This window comes from Hippocampus zosterae, chromosome 10, assembly GCF_025434085.1.
Source record: "Hippocampus zosterae strain Florida chromosome 10, ASM2543408v3, whole genome shotgun sequence".
NCBI lineage: Eukaryota > Metazoa > Chordata > Actinopteri > Syngnathiformes > Syngnathidae > Hippocampus > Hippocampus zosterae.
Genome location: NC_067460.1, coordinates 21,261,808 through 21,282,027, shown reverse-complemented (window position 1 = coordinate 21,282,027; position 20,220 = coordinate 21,261,808). Strand labels below are relative to the sequence as shown.

The 20,220-nt window shown below is 42.7% G+C and overlaps 1 protein-coding gene across 8 annotated transcripts in view; it reads left to right on the top strand.

Annotated features, from left to right (window-relative positions):
• kirrel3b (kirre like nephrin family adhesion molecule 3b) overlaps window positions 1–13,356 on the top strand; it is a 147,726-nt gene extending 134,370 nt beyond the window's left edge. Inside the window, exons 11-17 of one of the 8 annotated variants that reach the window (XM_052078424.1) lie at window positions 985–1,085; window positions 1,564–1,762; window positions 4,353–4,460; window positions 4,902–4,985; window positions 5,279–5,394; window positions 6,052–6,138; window positions 9,041–13,356. In XM_052078424.1, the coding sequence (XP_051934384.1) occupies window positions 985–1,085; window positions 1,564–1,762; window positions 4,353–4,460; window positions 4,902–4,985; window positions 5,279–5,394; window positions 6,052–6,138; window positions 9,041–9,502 (1,157 nt within the window). In that variant the 3' untranslated portion in view covers window positions 9,503–13,356. Of the gene's footprint in view, window positions 1–984; window positions 1,086–1,563; window positions 1,775–4,352; window positions 4,461–4,901; window positions 4,986–5,278; window positions 5,395–6,051; window positions 6,139–9,040 lie in introns of all 8 variants that reach the window. The other 7 variants (XM_052078422.1, XM_052078425.1, XM_052078423.1 and 4 more) reach the window with 7 other exon arrangements.
• The last annotated feature ends 6,864 nt before the right edge of the window (window positions 13,357–20,220 follow it).

Below are 20,220 nucleotides of genomic sequence, written 5' to 3'. Positions count from 1 at the left end.
TATGCTTGTCCGGTCAGTCACTTGGGCAGAACGGCTCCTCTCAGGCAAGACCATGCGATCCTTTTATAGATGAATTCAAAAGACACCCTTCAAGATAAACCTGAATGGTATTAGGCTAACATTCAAGACACCTACAAACAGTCTGGGCTATGTTAAACCCAAACACACTGTCATTGAACCCCTGACTTAATTTGAAGTTGACTCTGTAAAAGTCATCTGCTGCAACTCATACACATTTTTTTTCCCTAAAATTCTGGTTCATAGGTCAAACCTTTGATAAAACACAGCAAGGTGGTTGTTATCTACTTGCAATATGCAATATTTCTCCTTGTGTCTGTGTTGTCCCGTTTACAGCATCAAGTATCGTATCACAGCTGCCCGGCAAGCCATACATCAGAAAAAAAAACAACAAAACAAAACAAACAGAGATTCAGAATGAGGTCTCATGACCTTCATTCGGTTCCTGCATGTCCTTGGGTAGATAATACAATGGGACGAGACACTGCAATACATCTTTTCCATGGAGTCCTGACTTGCGTAACGCTTCATCAATCACAGTCTCATGAGAAGTTGGTTGGAACACATGAAAAGTTAGGCAACATACACCGAAAAGAAAATGGGGTGTTGAGTTTGCTCCATTTTATTTTATCAAGTAGCTGCACAAAATGATCTGGATACAGATACATCTATTGAAGTAATTGTATTGTCTACTTTAAAATAAATGTAACGTAATGTAATATTGCAACCACTTGACAAAATAGAGTGAATTCAACGCCAAAAATTTGTCAGTTTACAAGCTGTCACTGAGTGTGTCACTGTGACGGCACTCCCAAAAAGTATTCTGTAACATTTAATAAAAGCAACCTCTTACACGTGGCCCGTATAATTTGTCTCCTGTCATTTTTGTTATACTTTCTAACAGTGTAATGCGTTACTGTGCGTACTCAAACAATTTTATTATTATTTTTTTATGAAAATACACAGGGCCACCCACCATTTCCAGCACTCAGACACAACAAGCCTTGCACGGGGAGAAAGGACAAATCAAATGTTTTATTCGAAGTACTCCACCTCCAGACCGCATTGTAAGTACCCTTTCTAATTTGTGTCCTATGTAGCACTCAAGCATAACCGTTTGTTACATCTTTGGAAGGGGAGGTAAAATGCTGAGCAACATTAGAGTCTTACGTAACCATTTGTCACCGCCGGTGAAGGGTTGGAACTGCTGTGTCTCGTTTGATTTACATGCGTGCTTTGTTAACGAGGATCCAACCAAGATTTATGGATCTAATATAAACAGCTGCTCTCAAAGCTCTAATTATTAATGCGTCAGGCAAACGTGTGCGCACACGTGGATGGGCATGCTTGTGTTTGTGCGTGTGTGTGTGTGTGTGTGTGTGTGTGTGTTTGTGCATGCAGGTTCTTAAAGGGAAAATAGTATTGGTAACTCAGAGAAAAAGCAAACAAGTGGACTATTGTCCATCAATAAGACAGGGTTGCGGGTGTGCTGCAGCCTACCCAGTACGATTGTCCACGTTATCTCACACACGTATCCATTCACAGGCTTGGTCCTGGAAAGAGACGGTTTTGGAGTCCGGGACGTCTGGTCGCTACACCGTCGAGACGGTCACCACAGAGGAAGGCGTCATCTCCACACTGACCATGAGTAACATTGTGCCCGCCGACTTCCAGACCATTTACAACTGCACTGCATGGAACAGCTTTGGCTCAGACACTGAGATCATACGCCTGAAGGAACAAGGTGGGAGCCAAGGTCCGACAGGTTCCATCTTCCTCTTCTCCAATTCATGTTGATGTGGTGTCAGACGGTAGAAACAGAATTTGCGTTGTGTCTTGTGTGTGTTGTTGTCCGGAGCGAAGAATGACTGTGCTACGTGACGTTGTTTTGCACAATTGACCTGTTTGGTTAGGTGAAAACAAACCTGGCACTCCAATTGTTTTGATTCTAACTAAACTGAGGCTCATAGGGGATCTGGAATGACCTCCCACTGAACATTCGGCAAGCCTCCTCGCTGCCCATCTTCAAAGCCCTCCTCAAAACTCACTTGTATTCTTTGGCATTCGACTCAGCATGACTTAGATTTGTTCTTGATTTTACTGTTTGGTGCTTTCTACCGCCTGTGCATGTTAAATTGCTCCATGTACAGCACTTTGTATGCAGCGATGGCTGTTTGAAAGTGCTCGAGAAATACTGTTGACTTGACTTGACTTTGGTTGGGATCATCTGAAAAATGAACGGTGCACAGACTATGCAACAATGTAACAGCTAAATTTGATAAATTGGATCTTCTAATGCTTTTTTGAATACGATTTCAAAGTGCTTAGTCTCAGCTGAATACCACAAATTAGCCGCAATTAGCTTATCCTGCCGAGCAAGAGTATCCTGTCCGATTTTTACAGGGCAACGGTGGATCCTGTTTTACATATGCAACTGTGCCTGCAGAGTGACCCAAGTCAAGTCAACAGTATTTATAGAGCACTTTCAAACAGCCATCGCTGCATACAAAGTGCTGTACATGGAGCGATTTAACATGCACAATAACAGTAAGACAAACCGGAAATAAAGGCGGTAGAAAGCACCAAGCAGTAAAATCAAGAACAAAATTTAGCATTGAAGGTGTTGTTTTAGAAGGCCTTCACGACATCACAGCTAGTTTGGAGCCATTCATTTTACCCGCATTAAACCTGAATAAGTACTCTTGTAAACATAGGAAATACACCGGAGCAATCTGCGATGAAGGAACGTTGGTGTTTTGCTCAAGGTCGCCGGTGCTCTTAGAGTTAATGCTCATCAAGGGAACCAGTCTCCGTTCACGTGCCACAACTCTAACCACCCCTTCTGCAGCTGTCTCAGGAATCATGGCGGGAAGGGTTGTACAACATCCCACAGAGATGTAAAATTCTTCCTTTCTTTCCTTCTTTCTTGGTTAAGAGAGCTTTTTAAAAATGAAAATCACCTCTCCCTGTTGACCTTTTCCACTTTACCACCGAGAAGGTTGTTTAGTCTTCCCACTTATCGCAAATGATAAATTATACTCTGCTTATGGGCTAGTGACATTGACCAATGGAGACATTAAGCAGCCTTTAATGGTGTAGGAAGAGCACTTGGTTGTTTGGCGCCAGTTTAAAATTGCAAGGAGGTCATAAATGTGGGAAACTCCGGCCCTCATTAAAGTGTTTGATGAAGACCTTTACTGCTGGAGATGTTTGCCCGCAGGTTTGAGATCTTGCTCGTCCTCCTGTGTGCTACTTGTCTGTGCAGACACACATAAGGACCGCTTTGGTTAAATCAATACACACTGGCACACAAGAGCCTTCTGGGAAATTAGTTTGTAATAAACAGTACAAGGGACAATACTAACAACATCCCAAACCTTTGGAAGTTTACCACCACACAGAGAATAATTGTAATGATGGGACATTTCCGGGACTTGTCATTAATATTTAAGCAAGAATCCTATTTATCTTGAGACTGAAGCTCAAGATGGTGACAGTTAAAGTATGGAAATGAAGGTGGGATGTGTGTGTGTAGCATAATGTTGAAAAACAGTGTTCATAAAACAAAAAAATACATTAAAAATTACAATCTTGGCATTCCAAGTCGCAAAATTTGGAATCCTGTTCAAACCAATCCTCATATTGTGCCAGCATGTTGTTGGCTTACTTTTGAAGGGCTTACGTGACTACCTTCTTTGGATTTGAATCCCATCTGCACCCACTCCCCGCTACCTACTCTGTTGCTCACTTGTTCTTATTTTATTGTTTCAAAAGGACATTCGTATTTGTGGTTAATTTCATTTCACACTGAGTGGCAATTAATAGCAGTTCACTTTTTTTTTCCAATAATTTGATGATTTGGATATTCACAACCGTTAACCATATACGAACATTTTTACTGAAATCACCGCTTGCAAAGTTAATTGCGCTTTTATGAGAGATGTTTTTTTTTAAAGCCGTTTGCCACATTGAACTGTAAAAGGGTATGTTTTTGCAATGGGAGATATTTGTACACAAAGTTACCGGGTTCAATTCTAGCTCCGGCCTCCCTGTGTGGAGTTTGCGTGTTCTCCCCAGGCCTGTGTGGGTTTTCTCCGGGTACTCCGGTTTCCTCCCACATTTAGAAATGTGGCAGGAAAATGGATGGATGGATATATGGATGGATGGATGGATGGATGGATAGATGGATGGATATATGTACAGCTCACGTGGCTTGTCCGCATGTTTCCCACAAGGCTTTGTTGCAATAATTGATGAAATCTGTTCTAAAATGTAGAAAATGTCCGCGGTGTCTTCCTCTCCATACATTCTCGTCTGTGTGTTGTTCTTTGTAGAATCCCTCCCCGTGGCGGTGATCATCGGCATCGCCGTGGGAGCTTTTGTGGCCCTCATCGTCGTCATGGGCACCATCGGAGCATTCTGTTGTGCCCGCTCCCAAAGAAGTAAGTCAACTCGCCGTCATCGCGCCCATCCAAACGTGCATGCCAAAAGTGTCACGAGGTCCAAGCGACACACTCAAAATGTCCATTTCGTCTCGCGGACCTTGTTTTTTTGTCACGAAATCAAAAAAAGGCTGCTTTTAAAACAAAGACACACGCGTGACAGGAGCAAAACCGTCACAGATGACGAGATCCCTTCTTGATATGGACATCTTGTTTGTGCCGCGAAGATGATACGCCAGATTGCGCTCAGGACTCATTTCACGCAAACTCAGTCTGGCTGCGTCACATTCGAGGCTATTTGCATCAGGCGCTATGTTCACTGCCACCTACCCGTGTACCAAGTGACTCAGGTTTTGAGACAGTCGGCCACTGTCTCTTTCCAAGAAGCGAACAAACTGTGCTACTGGTCCCTTCAGCATGTCTATTGTCTGTACACCACAGAGGAAGCGCACCTGGTTATGCCCTCACTGCCCGTCTCCATCTGTGCTCACCAGAGAGAACTTGCAAGCAAAATTAAAACAGAAAGTAAGAATTTATCTGACAGTTCTCATCAGCTTTGTCCCAAACACAATGAGCCACCGTGGAAGGTTGTGCGAGATTGCATATGTATGCGGGACGAGATAATCTTGTCTTGGCAGGACACAAGTGATTAATAATTGTTGTGTATTGTTCTTTTTTTGAGAGGGGGGGGCTATCACAAACCCAGGGATGTCACTAAAATATTGCAAACCGCACTAGGGGAAATTAGAATGTCAAGCAATACAAAATGGTGTTTATGCAAGCTTATTGAGATAAATGTGCCATCTGTTTTCTGACAGATCTGAAAGGAGTCGTGTCTGCGAAAAACGACATCCGGGTGGAGATCGTACACAAGGACCACAACGCCGCGAGGGAAAACGAAGAGCACGCCTCCATGAAACAACTGATGGTGAGTGTGAGTGTCACCATGTACTACTTTCCTTCCAATCCTGACTTTGTTGTCATCAATAGGATCCAGACAAAAATGAGGTTTGATCGCCTTGCGTGGTCTTTCCAAGCTTAAGCTTAACATTAGCATAATGAAGGCACTGTAACAGGCAAAGCTGTGGAATTCATTATTTTATGAGTAAGGACATAACAACAACAACAAAAAAAATATCTTGTCAAGGCTCTGAGGCTAAATTTATCGATATGATGTTACAGGCAATACTGTTTGCAGTGTTTATTCTGACTGACTAATCCTACAGTGGGTGTACTTGTATAGCTACATGCCTGCAAGACAGAAAGACGCTTTTGGAGCCATACCAGGATGAAGGTTTTTTTGTGCATGTTGCTCTAGGCTAGGGGTATTTGTAGGAAAGAGGGCTCACGCAAAAAGAATAAAATAACAAAAACAAAGAGTTAAGCCAAATTACAAAATTGCACTTTTGTCAAGAGAAAACTTTTCCAAGTCCAAATTGTCTCATGTTACCTACCAGCACCGAGTGAAGGTGTTCAACTCATACTAAAAAAGAAAAAGCGCTAAAATTCTGACTGTTCCGTCTGTGACGTTCTCTTGTACTTTGAACGGAAGAGTTTTCGCCGGCGCTCAGACCGCTTGATTTTCATGCAGGTGGAACGTGGCGAGTTCCAGCAGGAGTCTGCTCTGAAGCAGCTGGAGGTTCTGCAAGAGGAAGAGAAAGAGTATCAGCACATTAAGGTACAACTCTTGATCGACGACAGCATGAAGGCACCGAAAGAAGAAATGCTTTCATGTCAAACCTACTTTATATGTGATTTTTTTTTCTTGTCTATAAATTTCGTTTCGTGATTGGTCCTGCGGCAACATGGGTCCTTCAGGTCTAGTTTTAATACTCATATGGTGGTTCTGAGTGGCCCTTAATATGAGAAAGATACATTTCATTAAGATATATGACAGGGCGGCCCGGTAGTCCAGTGGTTAGCACGTGGGCTTCACAGTGCAGAGGTACCGGGTTCGATTCCAGCTCCGGCCTCCCTGTGTGGAGTTTGCATGTTCTCCCCGGGCCTGCGTGGGTTTTCTCCGGGTACTCCGGTTTCCTCCCACATTCCAAAAACATGTGTGGCAGGCTGATTGAACACTCAAAATTGTCCCAGGGTGTGAGTGTGAGCGTGGATGCTTGTTCGTCTCTGTGTGCCCTGTGATTGGCTGGCAACCAATTCAGGGTGTCCCCCGCCTACTGCCCGAAGACAGCTGGGATAGGCTCCAGCACCCCCCCCCCCTCCCCCCCGCGACCCTAGTGAGGATCAAGCGGCTCGGAAGATGAATGAATGAATGAATGAATGAATGAATGAAGATATATGACATTGGTTCGGTTGAATTACTTCCCACAGCATTGTGGCAGTTGTGGGTATTAACTAGCATTCTTCTGCTTCTAAATCATATTTCATATCCCACCCAGATTAAACTCATTTATCATTCGTTTTATTTCAAAAGAAATGCTTTCCTGTTGCAACACACCTGATTCAAATGATCAGATCATCAGCAAGCTTGGCGCAAGCCTGACATTGAACTTGTTCATTTGAATCAGGTGTGTTGCAACAAGGAGACTTGAAAAACATGCAGGGCAGCGGCCCTCCAGTACCTGAGTTTGACACCTATGACATACAAGAATGCTAAATGTCGAAATTAGATAGCTGAGTGTCACTTCAAATTCACCTGGTTTGATGTCATGATGCTCCTGCACATATGGGACGAGTTGTAAAGACAGAAGTGCGATTGGATACAACCAAAGCTGTCTTCACTCAAAGTATTGCAACCAATGTCTTGTTGCTGTTTTGTAGCCGTTCATCCAATTTACATACTGATGAGCAGAGATGAATGAATGAGTCCGTGCTAAAAGAGGCACCTGGCATTCGAGTTCTCCTTGAGTGGACTACTCCTGCAGAATTGATCTACAAAAGATTTAGCAGACTGTGCAGGTTCTTGGATCTGTGTGTGTGTTTTATATATATATATATATATATATATATATATATATATATATATATATATATATATATATATATATATGTATATATTGGGTGGGGGGGGTTGTTGGCTTATCTTTTTACTGCTTCTTCAGTTAGTTTACTGATTCATGGTCCACTTTATGGCTTGATACCTTGTAAAATGTTTCCAGGCAAACTTATTTACTTATGTGTGTGTGTGTATAATTTTTATTTTATTTTTTTACCTCAAGAGCAAAATCACTTTTCAACACAATTTTGTATTCGCGTGGAACATCAACAATATCTCAATAAATTTTCATTGTTTGTACAAGGGAGCATATGCTTTGTAAATGCTGTGCGTGTGTGTGTGTGTGTGTGTGGTGCCTTAAAATCCCGTGTTGTTTTTTTTCTTCTAGTCACATGTACGTCAAAAAAATGTTTCATTTGTAGAATGCGTCCTTTCTGTTTGAAACAAACGTGTTCTAATTGTGTTTGTATGGGTTCTCTGTTGCATTAAGTCAGCTGGGATCTGTTCCAGCTTCCCTGTAATCTTGAACGGGATGTGCAGTACAGAAAATGAATGAATGCCCCCCCCCCTCAAATTCCTCCCCCCACCACACTCCTTTACTTTTCATCTAAATCCATCCGTGAATCAACTTGGACAGATTCCTTCAGTAGGCGTTTATTCTTGAAGATAAATTCCCTCGTAACAATTTTCAAACATGATGTGACCAGTCTGTTGCAGCAAGCAAGTGGCGCAGAAGAGCAACATTTAATTGTCTCCTAACGGCTACATCCCATAGGGAATGCCAAGATAGTCACTGCAGCTTCCCAGTGGTTGCCGGTGTGGCCTTTGCAGAATTTGCAGACTCCCAAGAGTTTTGCCCGAGACTCCCCCGTGTGTTTTTGCCATATTTACCTGCTTTCTTGTTTTTCTCCGGGGCTGCATTTTATTTTTCTCCCACAATGCGTAATGGCAACAGGCGTGAAGGCCAAGCGGGTCCTGAATTCGCGCTAAAGGACAAACGCAAACAATCCCCTTTGTCCGCCATCTGATGTCGACACGCCTAACAAGGACCCTCTCTCGGTGGCTTGCTCTCATTTACCCCATTAATGAGCGCTCTTCTCTTGGGATTTGTCATTCACATCCGCTCGCATGAGGGAAACACACATGCACGTCTGTGCCCCTAACTGGAACCTTGGTGACAGTGCTGCGCCCGCAGCCGACGATGGCACCACTGCGGGCACAAAAGCCGTTTTAGTGCGGGGCCCGCTTGATTTTACAGACACCGCACTGTGTTTGGCTCCAATTAAAACGGGGTGTATGATTGAACTCGGCAGTGACACATTGCATAGCAAACTGTGAATCATCAGACCTGCTTAATTAGCGACAAGCATGATTTTAAGGTTAGAATGGGGCCGACTAAATCCCGATGATTCACACATTGCAGCGTGTGTCCTCATTTATTTGCCCTCTTGAATGGTAATTACAACGCGCTTGACCGCCGCTTCTGTTGAGCTTTGAGGAGACAACAATTAAGCACACGCACTTATAAAAGAAAAAATGCTTCTACTTTCTGTTCCCCATGTAAGTTGCTTTGACAGCTACCCTACATCAGAAACATTTACATGCCGCTTCCCTTTCCCAATAGGACCCCACGAATGGCTACTACAGCGTCAACACCTTCAAGGAGCACCCGACACCAACCGTGGCGGGGAACCAGTCCGCCGATGGGAGGAATCCGACAAACACGAGCACCCTGGGCAAGCAGCGGGTACCGACGGGCATGTCCTTCACCAACATCTACTCCACGCTGGGAGCGGGCCCCAATCGTCTGTATGACTACAGCCAACGCTTTGTGTTGGGCATGGGCAGCAGCTCCATTGAGCTGTGCGAGCGGGAGTTCCAACGTGGCTCGTTAAGCGATTCCAGTTCGTTCATCGACACGCAGTGCGACAGCAGCGTCAGCAGCTACAGCAAGCCGGACGGCTACGTGCAGTTTGACAAAGACAGCAAGGCGTCGGCTTCATCGTCGTCCCACTACTCCCAGTCCTCATCGCAGAACTCGGACCTTACCCGGCCCCTCCAGAAGCGCATGCAGACCCATGTCTGACGGTCAGGATGGGCGGGAGTGCGTCGAAACAGGGTGCGAACCAGCCTTCGGTGTGAAACCGTGTGTTCTTGTGAAGGTGCAGAAGACGGCTGGCTTGATCACGTGAAGACTTCCGAGAAAGACTTTTGTCCTCGAATGTGGGTCAAGAAGCCTTATACTGCCCTGTTGCTTCATCACACATTCTTTCTTGTCTTTGTTTTTTTTTCGTAATCTTGAGTCGTGCCACAGGAGCTATGTTTGCCAACACAGAGACAGTCCAAGAATGGAGTTTGAACTGACATACCACGTGGAATTTTTCGGCTGATTCATGGAAAGTGAGACCGCAAGGCTTTGTTTAAAAGATTGCTCCGTTTTCAAATAGAGTGTTTAAAGATTGTCATTCTTTAAAAAAAAAAAAAGGTATCATTCATACCGGTGTTGGAGAGAAAGAGTAGAAGCGGGAGCCGCTTTCCCGCTGCTCTTTCAAGTACTGCAGTTTCAAGCACAATTACTGCAATGTGCACGAGGTTTCTTTTCGGTGTTGCAGTACACCCATCACCGGCCCCCTACCTCGGGATGTTGCTACTTCTCTCCTGCCAAGGTGGAGCAAAACTTGCCTTTCTCCACATGCCCGCAGATACGTTTCGAGGAAGCGTTTTATTTGGGCCACAGAGGCGGAAGATAAAGAAGGGCTGAGGAGCACCTTTTCAATCAAACTCAAGTCTTGATTTTTACATTGGCGCTCTGATGAAAGATGATCAGTGTACATATTGTATATGACTGTAAATTATTTTCTGGATCTGAAAGAGACAACAATATTTCTCATTGTCCCCCCAAAAAACGTATATCGACTTTGCCTTGAGGACTATTTGAAGTGTTGTCAAAAGTGCTGATGAAGAAAGATAGGCTTATTGTATATCAAGCTCTTCTGTAGAAGTGGCGTGGCGTTTTCTATGGTGGAACCAAAACGCAGCCTGTAAACTAACTCGTGCTGCATCAGAAATTATCAGCCATACATGTTGAACGAAATGTAAACATATTGTCAATATTGATTCTTATTTTTGTGGTTATCTTGCTGTGCGTAGTGAGTGTTACTGACGGAACAGGAACCGGACGCTAAGATACGACTGCCTATCAAGGGAGACGCGTTTTCCAAAGTCATCTTTCTTGAGTTTACATTTAGGGAATCTTTTTTTTTTTTTACCTCCACTAACATGGTTATTTTCACCGACCTAGCTACCCGACTTTGATTTTTAATATGTATTTTATGTCATTTTATTGTCGAAATAAAATCAATAAATAGGCTGATTTGTGCAAATTGCAAAGTGAAATCTAAAAATCTAACTTTTAACTGAAAAAGTGCTACAATTGTGTTGGTTATCGTGAAATGTCTAAGTCACTGCAATATGTAATATACACGACTCACAAAAAACATTTGGCTTTCAGGTGAAATGTATGGAAAAAAGTTCATATCATGAAAGTAGGACATTGAAGTAGAAGGATGCACTGGTTAATTTCCTCACCTCAAGTAATTCACTGCGACAAAACTTAACAGTAATGGGGAGTACGCCCCAACCAAAAAATGTCAACGTCTCCAGAATTCGTCATGTGCCCTTGAGCATGTCGACTTATTGTCTGCTGAAGCATAGCATCCCATTCTCCTCGAACGGCAGCCCTCAGGGCATTGAGGTTCTGGAGTGCAGAGTTTAGAGCTTCTACACGGCGACTCAGATGATCCCACAGGTTTTCAATAGGAATCAGATCTGGAGAAAGAGTAGACCAATCTATTTGAGGGACACCGCTCTTCAACAGCCGCTCCCTGACGATGTGACCTTTTATGAGCTGGAGCGTTGCCGTCAATCAAGATGAAATTAGGCCCGTGTTGTTCGTGTAGGAGCACAATTACTGGATTCATAATGTTATTCAAGTAGTATGGGTTTGTCACTGTACCTTTCAAAAAGTGCTGGGTGGTTCTGTACCGTCTGGACACACCTGCCCGGAGCAGTCTCCTTGACGTCTACAACATTGTTAGCAGCCGTCATTTCTGCTCAATGTGAATCGACTTTCATCAGAGAATAGCACTGAGGTCCACTGGTCCCTCGTCGTTTGTCCCTGCTCCCCGACCCAAGTAAGACGATGACGCCTGTGCCCGGTGTTGTGGTCAGGTACCCTTGCAGGTCATCTAGTATGCAGGCCACAAAGCACACAAACCACTACAACAACTTGTAATATTAAGCCCTTCTTTTTGAACTTTTTTTGTCTTGTTTTGGGGGTTTATCCCAAAAGAACAACAGTCAAAAAATAAAAAAAATTAAAAAAAATGTAGTGCAAGGGCATTCTGCTGAGTTAAGGCTTACCAAACTTAAGCTAAAAAAAACGGGCAACATTTTGTTATTCAAAAATACATATTGAAAAAAAAAGAGAAAACTCCAAAACTTTAGATTTGCCGAAAGCAAGTTTTTTTTTTTATTATTATTATTGTTCATTCTGACTGGGCTTTATTTATTTATCTGCTTGTTTTTCATAGGCAGGAAAAAAAATGGCCTAAAATGTGCCGGTCTTGCCTGAGTTTCCCTCAGGCATTCTTTCCCAGAGGGCCTTGCATTACTCAGTCTGAATGAAGATGCAGTGCTGCGTCATGGCAATCTTAATGTTACCGCACGGTTGCATTATGCCTTCATTTTCGGAATAAATTTGGCGGGGAATTTTCTCATATTGCCGCGCACATAAAAACAACACATACGTATACAGTAACCCAGTTGTCTTTGTCAATGGGGCTTCTGTAACGACCCCAAACCCCCCCACCCCACCACCACCCGTGGCAAACAAAGCATTTTCCTGGTTGAAAGAACAGGCTGAGTGCACAGCAAAGTGATAAATATTTGATAGGCCAACCATCTGTCCCAATTCCAACGTCCCATGGCCACAGACACACTGGCCTTGAATGCACCACTAAGAGAGTCCATGCGTCCCGTTCACCTGTAGACGCCTCGCTGGCTGCTGCTTTGTGTTTGTCTGACATCTCAGCAGCGCGCAGATATGAGGGCATAACAGATGAATAAACACAAAGACCCAGAACACTTACAAGGGAGTGGGAGGGGCTGGGGGGGCTGCCCTGTTCCAATGGGAGAAACAAGAGCAAAGTGATTTATTTTTCAAGAGATGCCAAAGTTGAGCTTGAGCCTGTGCTAGACTGCACAAAACTGCATGGGAAGCCTTCCAAAAAGAGACAAAGCCACCGGTTACTTGTTTACTGCCTCAAATGTGTTTCTAGGTGTTGAGCAAAGTCCGTAAAGGAGCATCAGTCCATCAGCCTGCCAATTTGTATGTACAATGCTTTCCGTGGTGGAAGACATAAAGGAAAAGTGCCATTTGAAATGTAGAGCTTGTCATCATAATTACTTAGTGTGTAATTGCTTTTTGCAATTTCTATTTCACTCTCAGTACATTTTTCATTGGTTTAAAAAAAAACAAAAAAAAATGTGTGTACAAGAACGAAAATACGTGGAGCCAACATGGTTTTGGACAGGCCCAGCAGGGATGACCATGGTTCAGTATACAGGGCAGCATATAATCTACACGAGGTCACGGAACAACTGCAACAAATTTGTAATTCAGATGAGAACATTTCTTGTTCTGAAAGCATCTTCATTTGCAAACACTACGTGAACTTGGTTTGCGACGGTGAACCAGGGGAATTGTGGAAATGAAAAGTCAACATGTAAATTCGTTGGATTTGTCTTCAGTCAGTGGGCCTGCCTGGATGTATGGAATAGACGAGAGAGAAAAAAAAAAGTATTTTAACTGTACTGGTCTGTAAATCTATGATGCTTTTGCTCTGTATATTTGGGGAATAAAGACGACGTTTCCATTTATTTTGGTCTAAATGTTTTCAGTGAAAGTGACACCATTTCCAAATAAATGCTGGGTGGTATTTAAATATGTATTTATTCTGTGCACATTTGGATTTTTTTTTTTTGTTCCCCAGACACACTAATTTATTCAGGTCATTCAAGGCTAACTGTAATACTCCAAGCAGGAAACATTGTGAAAATACAAAAACAGTATTTACATGAACGAGCTCAAACGAGCAGTGTGTCTCACATTTTCCACAATGTCAAATCAAACTAACATTTCGCCACGATTTCAGCTCCAACCAGTCAGTATTTGAAAATGGCTGCTGCCTCTTTCAAACGAACATGTCTCACGTCACACATCGCTACTTTTGACGTCACGTTTGGCTCCCCGATATGTATTTATGACGAGCAAAATATTCATTTCGATGCAAAAACAGCTGTGCAAACCCTAAATGGGAAAGTGCAAGACTACCTTTTAATCGTATTAATGAATTGATTTCAAATCTATTGTGGTGGTTCATACTGAAAAGATAAACTCAGCACTTGTCCCGGTACATCTCGAGCTAACTGTAATACGGTATGTAAGTAATTAATTTTCAAATTCATTGCCGTAGAGTTGGAACAATTTTACAGCACTGCGCAATGTGCTTCACCTTTGGGCACAAGGGAAGCCAGCATGGAAAGAAAAAAAAAAAGCATGCTACCGTACATATCTCCCTTAATGTGCTTGAGGTTGACTGCGACTTGTTGACAGACGATGGTTTGTAGTGGATCTGTTCGTTCCAATTTAGTGAGGAGAAATGTCAACCACTTAATCTCATGCCAGTAATGATGTGATAGATGCCATCGTCTTCGCGGGGACCTGCTGTAATTTAATTGTTGCCATGCTGACATTTTGCAAATGCGCTTAGCTCCCATCCATTTTCGACACCGCTTATCCTGAACAGGGGTCGTGGGGAGCTGCAGGAGTCTATCCCCGCTGACTTCAGTCAGTCGAAGGGCACGTATAGAAACAAACAATCATTCACACCCGCATCCACACTGTCACTGAGTGGGAACCGATGCCACGCTACTCGCAGACAAGTCAGGCGAGTGTACTACACTATTAGCGACCCATGAAGATAGCTTGAAGTATATCAATTGTAGAAGGTTGACGCAAGAAAACAGGCTATGCTACTAAGAGAGTGCTGAGTACAATAATTTCTCCTCATTAGAGATCGAGCAGCGACCATTTTCCCAAACCAAACCATATCAGGCGGTCGCACCATGATGTTATTTTAACCCTGCTTCCGTCAGTAAATTTCATCGGTCCGCCGGTTCATCTATCATCAGTCCCCCCCCCCCTTTCCTCAAATAACACATCATAGTCCAACAGATGAAAAATTCAATTGTAATAAATTGGTAATTACAGTGTACTATATGCTGTATATATCGCGATATTTCTGTCAAATGGTGGTCACCCGAAGAGCTTTAAATACGTTAACCAGAATCCCGTTCCACAGTGTGGTCAATGGTAAAATCCGGTTCAAGTAGCTCCTTCTTCCTTCTCTCACTTCATTCATTGGCAGATTACAGCTCTGTGGGGCATACCACCAACTACTGTCGAATCCGCTGTGCATACATAGTCACTGGATGCAACCCTGTTTGTGAAGACCCATTTCCAGACAGTTTAATGAAGAAACGTGTGCACCGCTGATGCAGAAAGCACAGCACAGTGCCTCATAAAATGGACAGATAGATTGCCAGATAGAAAGCAACTTTATGATCCTGATGGGATAACAGTTTGGGAACAAAGATGTTACAAAGTGACATGTTCATTTGTGTTTTGGGGAGAAACATTGTGTTTTCATAAGCGAGAAAAGCTAGCCCTGCATAGGCCATTGTCAACAGTGGAGTTCAGACCCTAATGATGCTCAGCCTGCCCACCCACCGTTGCATGGGTGTCCCACATTGCACAGCTGCTGGCACAGACGTGACTCAGGTTGCCATGTTTTTGCCTGCCTAGTGGCCAGGACGACAAGTGTGTGTGTCTGTGTGTGTGTATGTGTGTGTGTGTGTGTGTGTGTGTGTGCATGCACGTGCACGTGCACATGCCCATGTGTGTGTGTGCCGTTTATGCAGAAGTGGGCCACAGTGTAAAATGGGTCAAACTGGCCAATGCTTTGCAGTGGGCTGGGATGAGGAAGAGAATCATGCATTGCAACCCCCCACCAATGATACATCTTCAGCCCCGAGCATGAGGTCCAACAGAGGGTGTAATAATGTCTTAATTGTTCCATGAGGCTGTGTGTGTGTGTGTGGGGGGGGGGGGGGTATTTAATTATTCACACAAGCGTGGAAAATGGGGGCAGGAGGGGTTAATAAGCCTTGGGGTTTCGATCAAGCCTATGCTCAACACAGGAGTGTTGAAAGGACAGAAAACAATGAGTCATAGCTCTAATGAGCCTAACATGCCCACTAAAAAGCTCTCAGTCAGTCACGTGAACGAGACGCGCTCAAAGAGAGGATGTAGAGCATCTTATGGACGGAAGCGCCTTTTTTTTAATGCAAAAAAAAAACAGCAGTCAGCCCTTAGAGGGTGAGAACTATAAAATAGTAGATAATAAAAGAGCATCAAAAAGCTGAAAGTAATATCAGGTAATAAGTGAGAAGGGGAGACTGGAAATTACTGCAATAAATATCAGATGGCAAAGATAATGGATGCACATTCTTTTTGCCTTGAAAGCCAAACGCTGCTGTTTTTGGAGTTGTTAACACAGGCCATGTGATTTCATACTGCCCCCCCTGTGATCATACAGTAAGCGATAGGATATTAACCCAGCAGTCAGTGTGTTTTATTTGTTTTATTTATTTCTTACTTGGCATCACATTTCATCAGGAGAGCACAGTGTACTGCAAGGGATGTTATATCTTCATCGATTGTCTGAATAACTTGCCCTAAAAATTTAGGGAGCGGGGGTGCGGTGAGAGCTGGGGGTTGTTTAAGACTCATTTTATTGACTTAATGAAGGCATTCCTCAAATATCGAAAGGCTTGATAGGTTAAAAAAAATAATAATAATGTGATGAGAGTGTCGAATGGGGCGATTGCATACCGCCAACTGTGATGATACTTGCTCCATGGAAGACATATATTGAAGTTAGTTGACAGACTTTGTTAATCATGATGACTTTAATTGAGCCATTTATTGCATAAATCTTTGAAGTAGTTATGCCCTGGTGATCCATTTTAGCCTTTTAATAACGTCTTAATTCCAATAACTAGTAAACAAGCTCGTTTACAAGGCTCCCTGGGAGTACCTGTGGCGAAAGCCAAACTGTGGCGGGGTTTGGACTTTCTGGACCTGGATTTGACAGCTTTGCAAAACGTTAAACAAAATCATATGAAAAACTAAAAGTAAAATGTAACAGTCAATAAAATTAGAAAAAACAGCAAGTGAAAAAAAAAACTCAAACAAATAATGACGCTCAACAGTAATTTAAAAGATAATACAAGAAAACTGAAATAGCAAAACGCAACAGCAAATTAAAAACCACAAACACAAGAAACACAACACAAAATTAAAAACACATAAACAAATAAAACAACAGACAATTTTAAAAATACAAACAAAATGTATACACAAACAAATAATGAAACAAAACAGCAAAATCAAACCATTGAAAGACAACAGTAAATCAGAAATCACAAAAACACGAGATTAAACAAAATAAAGGTCAAATATCAAAACCAAAAGGCAAATCGCGACACCATAACCAATAAACAAATTAAGTAGTAAAGTACTTTCTGAACACTTGAACTCTAACGGTGATTCTTGTCACACAATAATATCAACATCAATATCTATATCTAGATCAATATCTATTGCAAAACCAGACATAGTTTGCAAAACCTGACGCACAAACACTGCTTTGAACTGAGTTTGGAATTTTGGAACACACACAACAGCTTTGAATCTGCTTCCATTGTATTTATAAGGTTGGAGCTAGGAAACGGCCATTAAAAAAATAAGCACAATACAAGGTCCAGATGCTTGTTTTTCCTCATTCAGGTCATTAGAGGTGAGGAAGAGGAATGTGTGCTCGTGTCTTTCTCAAAACAGAAAAGCAACATTGATACACCATTGCGGTTGTCTCTGCACACCCTTCTGAGCATTCCTTGCCCCTATGACCTTTCGGAAAGCTTTTTTTTTTTTTCAGTGAGAAGCAGTTTTTTTTATGAACATGAGAGGGAGGGGTGGTGAGGGGGGCAGTGTTGTTTCACACCAACACAAGACGCACAGAAGCAACAAAAGGCAAAATCCAGTCAAGCCAGATGCTGTTGTATTTGCTGTATGAGCAGAAGGCAAATTAGATTGAGATCAATTGCAGCATTATTGATTGGAATTTGATACATTGTCCACCGAAAACATGGTCAGAGCAATACCAAGACCAGCGTTTCATTACAATCATGAATTATGCACACATCAGAATCAGAATTATCTGCCAATCATTGGCCAAGTATGTAGAACACACAAAGAATTTGTCTCCGGTATAACACGCTGTATTAGTATCATCATAAACAAGGACATGACAAATAAGTATGGAAGGACATTTCGTAATGTAGGTGAACCGTAGTGCGGTGGTACCACGCCGTGACACCTGTGAGACAATGTACAAAGTATCAAGAAGAGCTAAAGTGATCAGTGGTAGAATACAATACTGTAACAGTTGTACGGTTGGTGCAGAAAATCATTGAACCATTTTAAAGTGACCAGTAGCAGTATTTGTAGGACAAGAAGTGTGTAATTGTGCACATGCTGAACCAGAGGGCAAATCATTGTTGTGTTTCAAATGAAGGAACCAAAACACATTTCCATCCATCCATGATTTCTGATCCGTTTATCCTCACAAGGTTCGCTGGGCGTGCTGGAGCCTATCTCAGCTGTCTTCAGGCAGTAGGCGGGGGACACCCTGAGCTAGTTGCCGGCCAGTCGCAGAGTACACAGAGACGAACAACCATCCGGCGCTTAAACTCACACCTAGGGACAATTTAGAGTGATCAATCAGCCTGCCATGCATGTTTTTGGAATGTGGGAGGAAACTGGATTACCCGGACAAAACCCACGCAGGCCCGGGGAGAACATGCAAACTCCACTCAGGGAGGCCGGAGCTGGAATTGAACCCGATACCTCTGCACTGTGAGGTTGACGCGCTAACCAGTCGACCACCGGGTCAAATCAAATTCCATCAACTTATTATATCCCGAGAGGAGAAGCTACAAAGCAAAACAAATGAGTTTTGGCCATCCCAAGGTCTCTTACTATTCCAAATGTTCAACTTTCATTTAGGAAAAAAAGAACGAAGAGAATTGTGGAAATGGAAGCTGACGCTCTCTACCCGAAAGGCTCACATGTCACATGCAATAGGAAATAAAATAAACAAATAATATATTTGTATTAGTCTCAGACGACCAAGGCATATGGTGTTGCCAGCATCAACCTCCCACACATGACCACATAGAACGTTGCTGTTGTTCCCATCAGACAAAATGTTCAGCACAAGACTACCTTCGTAATCAGACATCATCAGTGTCAACATTGTCCTCCATGACTCACAGTACTGCATCAACAGAAACAAGCAGGCTGAGTTCTTTGTTTCTCACGGTTTTTGTATCATCCATCAACCACAATAGAAAAGCTACATACTGTCCGAGGGAAACTTCAACAGCCTTATATTTTTTTTCATACAATTTCTCTTCCAACTGCTTGTTGAGTTGAGAAGAAGGCAGCCTGACGACATTTACATCCAGTCAATAACATTTTCAAAATGACAATATCGCCAATATCTTATGAGAAGAACCTGGCGTGTTCTCAGTTATTCTAAGCAAGAAGAATCCCTCGTATCACATTTTCTTTATTCTTTCTTTCTTTCTTTGTGGTACTTGCTTTGACCTTTCTTCAACTTGCTCCTTTGGTGCTTCAGAGACAAAAAAAAATTCATAACGACGCTTCATCATCATTGTGAGACAAAAGAGACCACCTTTCGACAAGTGCACCTGGGCAAAGCCACGCAGATGGTTCATTTATGATGCAATGTCGTGGTATCATTTTTAGTAGACCTCTCATTAAAGCAGATATGACCAAAATATTTCTACCTCCTCCCACCTCACTCCTCTCGTGATATGAGATGAGAAAATGAGCCCCTCCCCTCAGGACAATGTTTATTCCCACGAACATTGCGCAACATCTCGTTATTTATTTTATTTTGTTAATGCACGTGATTCCATATCATACTTTGTGCGCATGCGTGTGACATCACAGACAGTTGTGTTCACATTAGAAGTTGCATTTCTTCTCGTTACGTAAACCAAGACATAAAAAGATCGGATTTAACAAAAAAATCGGATTTAGGCTCCATGCCGTGACACGTGAACATAGCCTTATTCACCTTTTTGAGTCTTCTTTAACTTATGTTTACAGTAGCATAAGATCTTGCGATTAACCTGTGTGTTCAGTAGAATACGAAATAAACAGTGTCACCGACAGTGCAAGGGCGAAATGCTCGGGAGCTACATAAGATCAACACCTATTCTTCTTCCCTGCGTCAGCCAAGAATGGCACCAGCTCTGCATGGCAACAAGAGCGCATACAAGGTTCACAAAAAGAAGCATCTGTCTCCAAGCCGACAGCAAAACATGTTATTAAATTGACAACTGGTTGCTCCCATTTGTCGATGCAACCTGGAGAGGATGAAGAGAGGTGCATCCAAGGCAGGATACAAAGGGGGAGAGGAAGATGGAGATCTTTTCTTCTTTTTTTTTTTTTTTTTAATAGATTTAGCGGCATCAACCAGCATCCATGCAGAATGAGTGATGTGTTTGAAAAGGACACTCATTTTTTTT